We start from the raw sequence: 13,477 nt of genomic DNA, 5'->3' as shown, positions 1-13,477 counted from the left end.
ACTGTTACATTTTTATCTGGGTTATCAGCAATTGCTCTTCTACAGGCAAGACGGACCTGGTCACGCCAACCACATTCAATTAATCTCATTTGAATAAGTTCTGTGACCCTACAACCATAAGAAATGATATATATTTAATAGTAATAAGTAAAATATTTAAATATATTAAACTGTCTGTTACCTATCTAGGGCATCAGTTTTATCCAAGTAATATGAAAGTTTATTTTCTTGAGACATTGTGATAAAGATTATGTTGGAATCTATTATCTCTACTTGTGTGGATGTTTTTTTTCTTCAGAAGTTGTTTAAAGGTTAGATTTGTAATCAATCGGTAAAGCCACACATAAAGCTCAGTGTTCAATTTTTAACTCTTATTTAAATTCAAATTTTGTAACTGTTAGTGTTATTAAAAGCAAGTCAATATTTAAGTATATTTTGATTAACATATACAATAATAATTACAGCTACAGCAATAATTTTTTATTAATAAAAATCATCTAAAAAGTCATATACCTATGTTTTGATGTGTAGCTAAAGTGTTCTCGTGATTCAAGTTCGAACATAACCATCAAATACCAAACATAAAATAACATTTGCCCAGAGTTTAAAAATGAAAAGAATATCAAGTGAACCAAAACCGTACGATGAAATAGCCAAAGGTATTATAGAATTGATGAATAGTTTGTAAACAAAATGATTGTTTTTAAATTTTAGTATGCCTTGTAGAAAGAAATGCCAGCCCAGGAGGCCTTTCTTTAGTTAACGCAAACAAAGTTGGAAAAAAATCCGCCAATGACCTGGTTGACCTTGCAATGGAAATTCAGCAGGTATACTTTATCTTTCAATGTCATTACCTCTTCATTGCTATATTTTTTACACCTAAAACATTTTAAAGGCTGATGCATTCCTAACAGCAAATACTTGTAACAAACTACAAGTAATTGTGCAACAGGTAATTAAAAACAGGAAAAAAAGACAATAAATGTAAATGTTTTGGTTACAGGTACAATATTTAAAACAACAGGCACATCAAATATTGCAAGAGGCTGAAAAAGATGCAGAGTTGCATAGAGTTGCATGCAATTTTACCAAAGTCTCAGGCAATGTTTACCACTTGTATGAGAGGCAAAGTGGGCAAAAATATTTTAGCATGTTATCACCTGAAGTATGTTATTTAAAGGTTCATTGAAATTAGAGAATAACTTGATTTTTTCACACTTAGGAATGGACATCACCACATCAATACCATGGAAGCTATAGGCTGGAAGTTGATCAATCTTGGACAGAACTGAGTAATATTGTTAAGAAAGATTATAATATGCAAGCTATTAATGCCATTATTCAATCAAAAAATCCACTTGCCTTAGCACAGCATACTCATAGTATGCCAATGGATATTTAATTAAAAACTTGGGTGCTTTGACACATGATCTAAACCTGTAAAATAAATGTTTTATTTTGTATGTATATAATATAACTAGGAATTGTCTGATATACCACAGCCATGTTCTATTTGTGTGTAATAAAAAAAACTGTTTACTCAAGATTCACATAGGTGACCTGACATACTTCAGATTTAAGTTTCTCCTCTCCACTTCCTCGAGAAATGCCCGCCATCAGGCATCAGCAATTCCAAGTGATTTTTGCTGGGTAATTTGATAAGAATTATCAGCATTATAAATTCATTATTAAAGTTTACTATTTTTAGTTTTATAGTTGAAGTACCTATACTATTTTTACTTCAAAAATGGAAAATGAAAAATAGAAAGTTATTTAATGTTATTAACTTACCGTTTTTTTGTCCAGATGATAATAAACAAAGCCAAGTAAAAGTCAAAAATGTGTGGGGATACAAAAATGACACAAAATGCGCAATAAACGCCACGGTAAACAATCAAATAACAAATTGAAACAGAATTATTATTACACTCCTGAGATACCTTCAATTATCTATGTTTTAAATATCTCTTGTAATAATTAATTAAACGCTCAAATAATGTTTTATTAAATAAATTTTATTGAAATCTTAAACCATATTTTTGTGTAACTTCTGGTGTATGAATCGACGCAACTGCCATCAATAACGGAACATCATTAACTTCCAATTTCAGAGCGGACGTTAACAAGTCAATGGTGCAATACTCTGTGTCTAGCAACATTTGAGCCAATGCTTTTGACTGAACACATAACTCATGTAGTTTCTGTTCTATATGCATCAAACACTATAATAATTCACTATAAGTTTGCTTTCTACATATTACACAACATAAGACGTACATACATATTCAGGTGGCGTGTGCAATTTCCACATTTTCAATAAAGTTTCCAACATGTTAGCTACCATCTGAGACATACCTATTGGAACACCGCCAACCGCTTTATCAATTACATAAGTATGACTGGACATAACGCTGACCGCCCTAGAAAAAATAAATTGATATTTAATTTGTTTATTTTTATATTTTACTACTACCGTACCATGAATCAATGTTACCCACTACTGCTACAGATTCATCCACTGCATCCCCAGTAATTGGATGTTTCGCTGATAGAATAAGGTCCCTTTTAAGAATCGTCTGCCAATCTTTAGACGGGTCAATAAAGCCTTGTAATGCCACATTTGGCGAATATGTATGACTTGATGATCGAATCATAGTCGTAGTGAAGACAAAAGAGTTCTGTGTAGGCGACTTGCTAGTATAACTATTAACATTTAAAACATTTAATTCCAAATAAGACGTTACTAACATGCATCTAACTTCTACCTCACCTTGGCATTGGTAATTCAATGGTTTTTAATGGCGTAACCTGTGTTTCTGGGATAACGAAAGTGTTGGGAACCGTGCGCCTAACAAATTCGTTAGAGTTCTTTTCAATTTCAATAACTTCCTTTGCACTAGCGCACATATTTGACGTTGGCAAAACTAAATCGCTGGTATATTCAAGTTCGGATGCATTTGATGGTGTTTGTAAAGGTTCGTCATCTTCAACATCTTCTGAATCGCCATATTTTGAAAAATCAATGTTGGAAACTTCATCATCACCATCCATAAAGTCTTTCTTATGTTGCAAATGCATATCATTTAGTTCAATGTTTTTACTTTTCATGTAATTTTCAAAAATTTGTGGATGTTGTTGAAAATTGAACTTTACACCCGAGTATCTATATTTCGCCGTTTTCGATTTTTTCTCCGTTGATGTAGCTTGCCGTGCCGGTTCTTCGCTTTGCGCACGTTTCGGTTTAACACCTTCATACACTAGATTAGCACAGGACGCACTTGGTTTTATATCATTACTATTACACTTCTCAAAATCTGCATCTTCAAAAGTATCTTTACTGCGCATACTTGAATTAAGCATCTCTAGCCGTTCATCAGCGCCCAAAACAAATAAAACTTTTGATACTTCTTTCGCGCTACTATCATTCAAAGGCATAAATGTGGACGATTCTGTTTCCTTTGTTTCTTCTAATTTACTCAAATCCATAAGGCAAGTACGGTTTTTCTTCAAGCCACACACCCCGTGTGATGTTTCCACAGCAGAAGCATCTTGTAATTGGAATGATTCATTATTATTATTATTATTATTAGTGCTTTTATTATTCGTGACTAGACTGTGACAACTGTTCCTGTCTCGAATGTTCGTTAACGTGTGCTTCTCTAATTGATTTGGAATGTAACTATCCATGTTCCCATTGGAAGAAGAACATAAAATATCGTCGCACATTTTATCAGCTTGCGCGTGATCAACGTTTACATCTTCACGATCGAAATGAATTCTTTGAATATCACTAAATCGAATGAAGTACGTCAGCACATTGATAAACTTATTGATAAGTTCTTCTTCACTCTTTCCAGTTATTATAGTATGAGCAATTTTGCTTGGACAGCCAACAGCACCATATATATCACAAAGTTGCCGTACAAACAAATTCGACGATTGTTTACATTTGATTTCATTATTTGGAAGCATTGTAGCGACCCAACCAAGATGATGAGTTAAAACTCCAGTCATCAACGTGCTGAGAAAACTGAAACAGATTTATTTAGTCTGGAATTTAATCAGAAATATACTTATTACTTACAAATTAGTGTGTTTGACATCAAAATGTTCCACCAAGTCGCACAAATCACGTACAAATTGATCTACTTGTTCACTTTTCCAACTAATACCAACATCACATTTATCTGCTTTAAAAAACCTCCGTGTCAGCGTCCGCAGACTACGCGATTCATTATAATTTATATAAATATAATTTTCTCCAAATAAATGCTTCATATCACATTTAATACTGATTGGAATATCACAGTTGCATAATTGTTGCCACATATTCACACTACTTCCTACAATTGTTAGTAGATTCACAAAGCACTGCGCCGCTCTCAATGACAATTCAAACATTTCCGACACGAATGTGTGATGATGAATATAAGCTATTTCTACTTCTTGACGCACTCGCTTCAGAATTGTTTCAATACACGCAATATGATGCATTAAAAAATCGACCAGACGCCTGTAATACAATTAATTAATTAATAATTTGTTTTGGTTTCTATAAATAACAATATTATACTTTTCCTGATCTCTAGTAATTTGTAATATGATTGCTAATCCTAATTTACTGGCACGTCGATGTCGCAATCCGCGAATATCATTATCCAAACATATTGATGTTGGTAGAGAGCGATGCGTGGAATTATCCAAAAATAAATGAGACAATCGACAGCAATCATCAACTGCTATCGAGGGAGGTCCACTGCTCAATGAACTGGTGGAGAGTTCGCCTCCATAGCCAGAAGACGAGATTAGACTAGAATTGAGAGGCATATCAAGCGGCACACTATGTTGCCGCCGTCGACATATTGATAATACATCGCTGATTGAGCTTTGAAGATCGCTGTTGGATTGATCACTGTAGGAAGTGCGTGAGCTTCCGCTGCCAAGAGAGTCATCCAATTGTAGTGGATAATCAACGCTTTTAGAGGCAATTGATGTTTGGCGGGTGCAACATTTCATTCGAGGGCTGGGAAAGACCTAAGTAGAGAACTGGTTAGACATTATATATTATGTATTTATATTAAAATACATTTAGGTTTTATTTTGTTCATGTGATCAGTTAATAGGATTTTACCATTTTTTGATTTTGCTTTTTTATAAACACCACGCGATTAATAGCTGAATCAAAAAATGGAAAAATATAATATACCTATTCATAGGGAAAGATGATGAATAAGAAAATTAAATATTTAATAAATCAATTCTAAAAATTGTTTTATTATTCGTTATTCGTCATCATACCCAAATCTACTTTAGTTGTTTGTTATTTTGACTGCAGAATGGAATTACCTGAGAAAATACTAATCGCGGTGGTAACTCTAAGTTGTGAATCTTGTATAAATTTCCACGATAGCTCATTGCTACTGAGCCAAATATCATTTCGGCCAGGTGGCTAATATCGCCGTTTGGTTTCTTAAGCTGCAAAAACAAAAATCGTAGACATAAAATTATTTTTTTCTGATTACTCGTATATTACAGTAAATAAAACTATTCTAATGGGTGGCGGAAAGCTGTGGCAATTATTGCACTGATAAAAGCGGATTAAACCTTGTAAAATAAGCAAAATAACAAATACGTATTCAATAATATATAGTTATTGATGCGCATGCGCCCGATAAGGTGTAAAATAAATTTGCATAATCAAACAATAATAAAAATTAAGTTTACTTACTGAATATCCAAACCCATTTGTAATCTCAACAAATTCACTTGACTGCTCACAACTAGATTTGCGTTCATTTTTAACATTGTTTTTCGTATCAGAACTCACTCGTTCCACGGATTTTGAGTCGAACAATAACTTGCGCCCACGAAAATCGCACTCACGAAACACTGCCACTTGCACTTGCTCTACAGCAAACGTAAACAATTCATGACTGAAACAAGAAAAATGCCAACTATACACAATTTACCTAATTTAAAGTACATTTATTAAAATTGGGGAATAAAATCTGTTTCCAATAATACTCATCGGCACGTGTGCCGATTACGTACACAGGCAAGTCAAAGGCCGCCCAGCGAGTCACATGAGTTTATAAATCACGCAAAGCTATTTATAAGACACACGTGATGTTTGCTACTTTTCACCCATATTACAAATTACAATGCCGATATGCATAAAATACATTTGAACATTTTTGTTTATTCGACAATTAGCAAAAGAAAAACATAACTTTTTGGGGCAAAATATCCGAATACAACAATTAATTGTTGTAAATTTTAGTGTTGAACAGTCACTCACCACACAAAATTAGAATTCGGACACTTTTTGTAACTGTTGGACGCGCCTGTGCTTTTCGAATTGCGCGACGCTAGCAGTTTACTGATAAATGCCATGACATGATACACGAATTTCCTGATCGAATTAATTCAAGATTGCACACATGAGACGCCACAGCACTTCGACGCGCTTACTGCATTCACGCTTTCGATTGTTCTAGTAGTTAGTTCAGTTTAGTTAAACAGCAGTCAACTACGTTGATGATGACACCGCACTCGTGACTTCTGACCACTACCACTGTACCACTACCAGCCGCGCCGGCCTCTACGCGTTTCTGAGTGTGCAATGCGAATCATGCTTACTGTACCCACTTTTGTGGTGTGAGTTGTATGTGCGAATCATATACTTATAACAGTGGTACGCAAAAAGTGTTACGCAGCGTAAACTTGATTTTGACTAAAAAATTTCTTCGCATGTTGCGCACAATTCTAATACAATTCTAAACTGGGTCAAAACTAAAATTTGCACTTTTTAATTAAAAGCACGAGTTTTGGTTCTTCATGCATAAAATTTAATCTTTTTCTGTATATTTTTGACTTACTATTAAAATAATATGTCAATAATTGTTCTGATCATTTTTTAAACAAAAACAATGTCTCAACAGTTATTTAGACGGAGTAAATGGGTTTTTACATACCAAATATCTGTATTACACATCCTCATTTGATCACTCTGAAAATTAAAGAGGGGTAGAGTCCAATACAAACAATTCTCCATTTTCCTGATCTTCTTTACTTAATTTATTATTTTGCGGACCATTAATCAAGATTTTATTGGAATTAACAAAGTCACAAAAATTATTTAAAAATTCTATTATTTTATTGATGTTTTCTTTCCAACTATAAAATAATTTTAACGAATGTACCACACTAATCTCTCTTTCTTCCTTAATAAGCTAGGCGCCATGTCCAATCGCTGACATCACAAACAATTTCACAGGTGCACAATCTGCGGCGATAACTCGGTTTCGAATTTAACGCAAATAAATATAAATTACTGAATGCTAGCGCCATCTAGAGTCATGTTACAAAATTATACTAAGATAACATACGCGCAGAATGTGAACTCACAGGAACATGCGCATCTCCTGTCAACACAATGCTTTCTCACTGATATTATCACGGAAAAAGCATGCACTTACCACTTACCGCTACAAACGAGTTTAGATTTGTTCTAATGACTTATGAAAAGTGTTTGCATATTTGTGAATGATCTCTGGTAAAGTAATTAAATGTTGTAATATCAATTAACTCCAACTATTTATAGAGGATTTTAGTCAAACACATTCTGTGTATGAGATTAGTCTATCTTGTAATTAGATCATTTGATTCGTACGCCCCCGTAGATCTTTCGCGCGTGCGTGTAGTAGAGGAAATTCCTTGAACTAGTCAGCTGTTGGTGAGTTTACATATTAGTACACGCACAAAAGGCGCATAAGGCAATAATAGCGATAGATAAACAATAGTGAAATACAAAGAAACGACGCATTCCAAATAATGACTAGAGTCCACGCAAGCATATTTTGACCACATTTACGTCGTGAGTGCATTTATAGCTAACGAAACTGGCACAGTTCATGTTTTCTTTGTTCATTCAGTGAACGCGTAGAATCGCGCGTATAACTCATTTAACTCATTCAGTACCAGTGAGCAACATAGTGAAAATGGTGCAAAAAGTATTAGTGGGCAGCGGGAACATTCAGGATCCATCTGCCAGTACATCAACCACCGATCAAAGCTATCGACAATTCGAGGACCAGGATAATGACCCAGAATATGAATCTAGGTGTGCACGATCATGTTGCCATCCAGCAGGCATGTGTCATCGATTTATTGCGTTGTTCTTCATGTGTTTTCTAGGTTTTGGTAAGTTCTCATGCCATGACAGGTTGAATTATGCTCAACAAGGGATAAAATGTGACCAAAATTATTACAGGTTCATATTTCTGTTATGACAACCCAGCAGCATTGATGGATTACTTTTCAAAAGACTTGAACTTATCAACAACACAGTATTCTTTGCTCTATTCACTATATTCATGGCCCAATGTTGTTTTATGCTTTATTGGTGGATTTCTCATTGATAGAGTGTTTGGCATTGGATTGGGCACAAATCTTTACATGCTCATTACACTGATTGGTCAAGTTGTTTTTTCCATGGGAGTTATGTTTGATATTTTTTGGGTGATGGTGTTGGGCAGATTTGTTTTTGGCATTGGTTGTGAATCCCTAGCAGTGGCACAGAACAATTATGCTGTTTTGTGGTTCAAGGGCAAAGAATTGAACATGGTTTTTGGTTTACAATTGAGTTTTGCTCGAGTTGGCAGTGCTGTTAATTTTTGGGTAATGGAATCCATTTATAAATGGGTCAATCAGTACTATAAAGGTGCAGAATGTCTTGGCATTGTAATATTCATAGGTATGTAATATTTCAATTACCTAAAATGAGTCTTATATAATTGTGGAAAATTTCAGCAACATCAACTTGTGTTGCATCCATGTTATGTTCCTTAATATTGGGATGTTTAAACAAACGAGCGGATCGAATTTTGCGACGAAGTGAAAATACACCAGGCGAAGTTGTTCGTCTTGGTGACATTACAACATTCCCAAGTACTTTCTGGCTTATTTCCGTTATTTGTGTTGCATATTATATCGCAATTTTTCCATTTATCGCGATAGGAAAGTGAGTATAGTACTACTTTGTTGACTTTTGATAAACAAATATCCATTCATTGTAATTCTAGGAAATTCTTCATTGAAAAATTCCATCTGGAACCACCAGCGGCCAACTATGTCTGCAGTATCGTTTATCTAATCTCAGCAGTAGCTTCACCAGTACTGGGTTTGCTAATTGATAAAACAGGCAAAAACGTGCTCTATGTGCTTTTCTCGATTATGGCGACAATTGCCGCCCATTTAATACTCATTCTCTGCGACCTTAATCCGTATTATGGTATGGTACTGATGGGATTATCTTATTCTACTTTGGCTAGTAGTTTATGGCCGCTGGTTGCGCTGATTATACCCGAATATCAATTGGGAACAGCATATGGCATGTAAGATTCATTAAAATCTTATTAAATGAATGTAATTTTATATTTATCACTTTGTAGATGTCAAGCAGTGCAAAATTTGGGTCTTGCCGTCGCATTGATTCTTTCCGGACTGATCGTGGACCAAGGCGGATATTTCTGGGTGGAAATGTTTTTCACAGCCAGTTTATCTGTGGCACTTATTACGACATTGTCGGTATGGATTTTAGACAATTCTCGAGGTGGTGTTTTGAATATGACACCTGGTCAAAGAGATCGCAATGCCGACGAATTATTGTAAGTGTTACAGTTGAATTTACTGCAATTTTAAAATCTCTAAAATTATTTATCAATTTAGGATTAATAATGATAGCGACAAGCCTGATGGTACAACTGGGCCGAGTGACTTTGATCCGAATGATTCTTTAATGCCTAGCTCAGACTTCCACATTCGTAACAGATATTTATCGCGGATTGGAGCTGTTGTAAGTAATAGATTTAATTGTCAACAACATATAACTCATGATTGCAAGTTTTTGTATTTGAAAAAATTGTGTTTGTTCTTGTGTTGTGCCGTTTAGAGTCAACATTGATGCAGGATGAACATGCGGGTGCTTGCTGAGCTTCAAGTCCCCGCACGTATAGATTAATTCGACCAATATGGGGGTAAACTTAATAAAACTAACTATTTATTGTGTGTAACATGAATGTACCTACTAAGATATGCTTGAATAGCTAATACTATCATAACTACTGCTTTGGCTGCATGTTTTACTTTCATTTTTAATTTATTATTAAGTTATTGTTAGATTGGCGTGGTGCTCTTCTTCTATGTGCTTTACTTTCTAGCAGAACTGCTAATTTATATCTATCACTATGTTGACACTTATGTATATTCTTTTTATTTTAGTTACCGTCAAATTATTCGATAACAGCCAAAGGATTGACATACAGGGCTTTACGTTAATCAAGAAAATATAAATGTAAAATGTGAGGTTAAACCCTAGCTCCTAGCTAGCGTAGTTTCTCATTAGGATATAAACTTGAAATCAAAAGTAATTTTTGTCTGTATATGTGTGATAAATGTACAAAGATGCATTTTTGATGTCGACTTTGACAGTGAATACAATGGTATTTAAGATTTATAGCAACAGTTAAATGCAGTGTCGATTTTTTGAATGCACAAGTTACACAATACAAAATATTTGTAAAAAGCCAAACTTTAAATGTATAAGAACAAATATATTATTTTGCTAAATTATTTTTAATAACTTATTCCTATCCATTCACTTTTATAGCGATGAAAATAGGTTAGAAAATTTAAATACGTGAAATGTAATTAACCACCTAATTTACTAAAGAAATGAATAAACTTTTCATATGTTATAAAAGTAACAATAAACTGAGGAGCGTTCCGAACAAACAAAGGTGTAAATCCCTTCCATAAAGCAAATATCCCTTCATATCTTATTATCTTGTACCAAACGTCCACCATGTTTTTATATTGCACTCCACCTTCTTCCTTTCCCATATTTTGTATGCGCGTTTTTGTGATATCTACAGGTAGTGTACATGTTGTTGCTACTGCTGAAGATATTAAGGACGCAGATAGTTGACAAATGCTGTTATCACTACTAACAATTCCTGTAAATAATTTAAGAATATGTATAGTATAGGCGTACACATGCATATACATATCAGGAATAGTTTCTTTACCGTTTCTTAGAAGGAAATGTTTGGCTTCAAAATAACTTACAACTTGTGAAACATTAACAACCACCGCCCTGCAAATTGTTGGTACGGCACCACGATATAAAGTTAAAATGCCTTCATCCACATATATTCTCCGAAAACCATCGAACACATGTTTGTAATTTCGGCGTTCATTTACAGGTAATCGATTATCAACCGCCATTCTTGTTAATATCACATCTGGTGGAAGACCCACTATAGCACCAATTGCCCCAGAAACACACCCAATTAAAATTTTTTCTAGATATCCAATTGTATTATTTCTAAATAAAATGTTATAAATAAATTAATTTATTTGAGAATTGGCTAAATTTCTGCGTGTTACTTACGACGATATATTTTTTTATTAAATTTATACTCACTCTGAATATTTATCTGTCAGTATTTGATATAATCCTAAACGTGTGCCTGTGTATAGCCCCTGACGCCCTACACTAGCAGAAAGACCTTGGTATAAACCTAAGAAGCCATCACGCTTAACAATTTCGCGAGCAAATTCTAGTGTGGTTACTGATTTGCGTTTCTTTCCCATCTCGCCTGACACTTGCATGTTTAATCGAAGTACATCGAGGGGATAGCATACTAATGTACCGCATATCCTATGAAGTAAATTTATTAATTTTTGGTACGATTTTCTTTGGTAAATTTGCTTGTACCCAGCAGCAGATGCACTTAATAATTTAACGACATTTGAAACTTTTGCGGCACCATCCGACATTATGTGTGTACTTATAATTTAACATTAGTGACATTAATTAATAATAATAAATGACATAGTTTCTATGTTTTTTTAATTACGTATTTGTTGTTTCATTTATATCGCCTACCTTGTATGAGATTTTTATTAGATTGCTAAAAATATTTGTTAAATTAAAAGCATCAAATTCTATCAGCAAGAAAACGCATAGGAAAAATGGGATGTCAGAATTAAAAGTAATGCAAACTAAAGCTGAAGAAAATACAAGTACAAATTAATTTACCTCGAAAGTTAAACTCGATGGAACGTTTGAGGCACTTCACTATTAGGCCAAAGATTAACTACGCACGTGCGCGCCAAATTTTGCCCGATGAGTACAAGGCTAGAAAAATACCGCACATTTGGTACACCGAGCGACATCTTCTGACAAAATAAACAACTTACCAATTATTTGTTGCTTTATAATGCAATAGAATCAAAACTGGTTTCCGTGATCGACATCCACAATATACTGAAAGGCGTTAAAATCTTTCGTATATCAACCTTATTTCCGAAATATTATAAGTTTCAAATTATAATCATACACTGGTTTAATGTAAATACGCTAGTAAAGTATCTACCTTAGCGCCGCCTCGTGGCTTATTTCTTAAATAGTGAGTCATCTGTAACCTTGAGTACCATATGTTATATATATATTATATGTAATTGCAAGTGAATTAATAATTTTACAAAATGGATAAAAAAGTATCAACTCGTGCTTGTTGCGTTGTCGACTGTAAAAACACTGAAAGGAAAAATCCAGAACTGCAATTTCACCGTTTTCCTGGATATCCTCACGAATTGGAAAGAAAAAAGAAGTGGATTGCAGCAGTACGTCGAGAAACGTAAGTAGTTTTTGGTTTGTGGGAATTAATCTTCAAATTTATAATAATAATAAATATTTTCATTTTATTTTAAAAAAATAAGATTTATTCGCAATTTTAACGGCAAAAGAATATTTAAGTAGTTTTCCTACCGAAAATATTTTTTTAAAGGTTAACTCCAACGTTTAACAGATATTTAGGGCTTTTTCACTAAACATGATTATTCAATTTTATAGCAAACAAATAATTTCAATTATTGTCACAATTTTATAAGTAAATCTCTTATTGCAGGAGTGATGGAAAACCGTGGCAGCCTGGAAAACATTCCAGAATTTGCAGTGCACATTTTGTTGGGGGTGAAAAATCTAACAATCCACTCAATGAATCTTATCACCCAACTATATTTCCTCCAATATACGGAAAAAAAAGAAATTCTAATGCAGGTTTACGAGCTGAGAGATTGCGAAAACGACGGGAAAGAATTTCATCTGCAATAATTAATACAGCTCCAACAGATGCTGCAGTTGATGAAACAGTTGTTTCTGAGAAACATGATATTGGCATACAAACTGATCCTGATTTTGAATTAAATAATGATTGCAATGACATTAACTTTATGTTCTGTTTTAGTAATTATAACGAATCATCAACACAAACAAATATTTTTGTTCATTCTGGACAGAATAAGAAAGAATGTGCCATTGTTGCAGAGCAGCCATTATTAACAACACAAAAAAGTACAGGCTTCTTGGGATTTGATTGCATAATGTCAGATGCGTTAATGAAGAAGTTTG

General features: G+C 34.0%; 4 protein-coding genes across 13 annotated transcripts; 2 read left to right on the top strand and 2 right to left on the bottom strand.

Moving 5' to 3' along the window:
• The first annotated feature begins 320 nt into the window (after positions 1 to 320).
• On the top strand, positions 321 to 1,544 carry LOC135796538 (uncharacterized protein C1orf50 homolog). 4 transcript variants are annotated; one of them, XM_065308603.1, is made up of 5 exons: positions 325 to 659; positions 727 to 827; positions 896 to 952; positions 1,004 to 1,165; positions 1,223 to 1,544. In XM_065308603.1, exons 1-5 carry the CDS (start codon positions 611 to 613, stop codon positions 1,400 to 1,402), a joined length of 549 nt encoding a protein of 182 aa, XP_065164675.1. In that variant the 5' UTR covers positions 325 to 610; the 3' UTR covers positions 1,403 to 1,544. The 4 variants fall into 4 exon arrangements, with proteins under 4 accessions (XP_065164677.1, XP_065164675.1, XP_065164676.1 ...); XM_065308602.1 differs by having other exon boundaries at positions 330 to 659; positions 715 to 827; XM_065308605.1 differs by lacking the exon at positions 896 to 952 and having other exon boundaries at positions 321 to 659.
• A 450-nt stretch (positions 1,545 to 1,994) lies between these two features.
• On the bottom strand, positions 1,995 to 12,123 carry LOC135796531 (folliculin-interacting protein 2). Of its 5 annotated transcripts, none has more exons than XM_065308588.1 (9): positions 12,104 to 12,123; positions 5,729 to 5,933; positions 5,347 to 5,475; positions 4,574 to 5,034; positions 4,085 to 4,513; positions 2,771 to 4,030; positions 2,479 to 2,703; positions 2,282 to 2,420; positions 1,995 to 2,222 (listed from the first exon to the last, which is right to left on the bottom strand). In XM_065308588.1, exons 3-9 carry the CDS (start codon positions 5,434 to 5,436, stop codon positions 2,016 to 2,018), a joined length of 2,811 nt encoding a protein of 936 aa, XP_065164660.1. In that variant the 5' UTR covers positions 5,437 to 5,475; positions 5,729 to 5,933; positions 12,104 to 12,123; the 3' UTR covers positions 1,995 to 2,015. The 5 variants fall into 5 exon arrangements, with proteins under 5 accessions (XP_065164660.1, XP_065164658.1, XP_065164659.1 ...); XM_065308586.1 differs by lacking the exon at positions 12,104 to 12,123 and adding an exon at positions 6,975 to 7,082; XM_065308587.1 differs by lacking the exon at positions 12,104 to 12,123 and adding an exon at positions 6,299 to 6,604 and having other exon boundaries at positions 2,278 to 2,420.
• Positions 7,443 to 10,629, top strand: LOC135796533 (major facilitator superfamily domain-containing protein 1-like). 2 transcript variants are annotated; one of them, XM_065308592.1, is made up of 8 exons: positions 7,443 to 7,876; positions 7,935 to 8,202; positions 8,273 to 8,755; positions 8,812 to 9,022; positions 9,084 to 9,395; positions 9,453 to 9,668; positions 9,730 to 9,856; positions 10,282 to 10,629. In XM_065308592.1, the coding sequence occupies exons 2-8, from the start codon at positions 8,001 to 8,003 to the stop codon at positions 10,336 to 10,338; spliced, it is 1,608 nt and encodes a 535-aa protein (XP_065164664.1). In that variant the 5' UTR covers positions 7,443 to 7,876; positions 7,935 to 8,000; the 3' UTR covers positions 10,339 to 10,629. The 2 variants fall into 2 exon arrangements, 1 of the variants encoding a protein (XP_065164664.1); XR_010549357.1 differs by adding an exon at positions 9,953 to 10,037 and having other exon boundaries at positions 7,444 to 8,202.
• On the bottom strand, positions 10,706 to 11,934 carry LOC135796536 (mitochondrial 2-oxoglutarate/malate carrier protein-like). Of its 2 annotated transcripts, none has more exons than XM_065308596.1 (4): positions 11,780 to 11,934; positions 11,486 to 11,722; positions 11,088 to 11,386; positions 10,706 to 11,015 (listed from the first exon to the last, which is right to left on the bottom strand). In XM_065308596.1, exons 1-4 carry the CDS (start codon positions 11,839 to 11,841, stop codon positions 10,711 to 10,713), a joined length of 903 nt encoding a protein of 300 aa, XP_065164668.1. In that variant the 5' UTR covers positions 11,842 to 11,934; the 3' UTR covers positions 10,706 to 10,710. The 2 variants fall into 2 exon arrangements, with proteins under 2 accessions (XP_065164668.1, XP_065164669.1); XM_065308597.1 differs by having other exon boundaries at positions 10,832 to 11,015; positions 11,128 to 11,386.
• Positions 12,124 to 13,477: the final 1,354 nt, after the last annotated feature.

The sequence above is a fragment of the Atheta coriaria genome, unplaced genomic scaffold (genome assembly GCF_025399875.1).
Source record: "Atheta coriaria isolate IRGN ID8LTWV9N9 unplaced genomic scaffold, Caltech_Dcor_3.1 hic_scaffold_7_pilon, whole genome shotgun sequence".
Classification (NCBI taxonomy): Eukaryota; Metazoa; Arthropoda; class Insecta; order Coleoptera; family Staphylinidae; genus Dalotia; species Dalotia coriaria.
This window is presented reverse-complemented; position numbering and strand designations above follow the sequence as displayed.

Excerpts from the sequence above, each read along its gene's own strand:
- LOC135796538 (XM_065308602.1), top strand. The coding sequence starts at position 611 with ATGAAAAGAATATCAAGTGAACCAAAACCGTACGATGAAATAGCCAAA. Across the intron at positions 953-1,003 it reads TACAAGTAATTGTGCAACAG|GTACAATATTTAAAACAACA; the intron begins GTAATTAAAAAC and ends TTTTGGTTACAG. Across the intron at positions 1,166-1,222 it reads TTAGCATGTTATCACCTGAA|GAATGGACATCACCACATCA; the intron begins GTATGTTATTTA and ends TTTCACACTTAG.
- LOC135796531 (XM_065308585.1), bottom strand. The coding sequence starts at position 6,393 with ATGGCATTTATCAGTAAACTGCTAGCGTCGCGCAATTCGAAAAGCACA. Across the intron at positions 5,476-5,728 it reads CAAATGGGTTTGGATATTCA|CTTAAGAAACCAAACGGCGA; the intron begins GTAAGTAAACTT and ends TTGTTTTTGCAG. Across the intron at positions 2,704-2,770 it reads ATTGAATTACCAATGCCAAG|TTATACTAGCAAGTCGCCTA; the intron begins GTGAGGTAGAAG and ends AAATGTTAATAG.
- LOC135796533 (XM_065308592.1), top strand. The coding sequence starts at position 8,001 with ATGGTGCAAAAAGTATTAGTGGGCAGCGGGAACATTCAGGATCCATCT. Across the intron at positions 9,396-9,452 it reads TTGGGAACAGCATATGGCAT|ATGTCAAGCAGTGCAAAATT; the intron begins GTAAGATTCATT and ends ATCACTTTGTAG. Across the intron at positions 9,669-9,729 it reads CGCAATGCCGACGAATTATT|GATTAATAATGATAGCGACA; the intron begins GTAAGTGTTACA and ends TTATCAATTTAG.
- LOC135796536 (XM_065308596.1), bottom strand. The coding sequence starts at position 11,841 with ATGTCGGATGGTGCCGCAAAAGTTTCAAATGTCGTTAAATTATTAAGT. Across the intron at positions 11,723-11,779 it reads TTAAGTGCATCTGCTGCTGG|GATATGCGGTACATTAGTAT; the intron begins GTACAAGCAAAT and ends TTTACTTCATAG. Across the intron at positions 11,387-11,485 it reads CTGACAGATAAATATTCAGA|AAATAATACAATTGGATATC; the intron begins GTGAGTATAAAT and ends CATTTTATTTAG.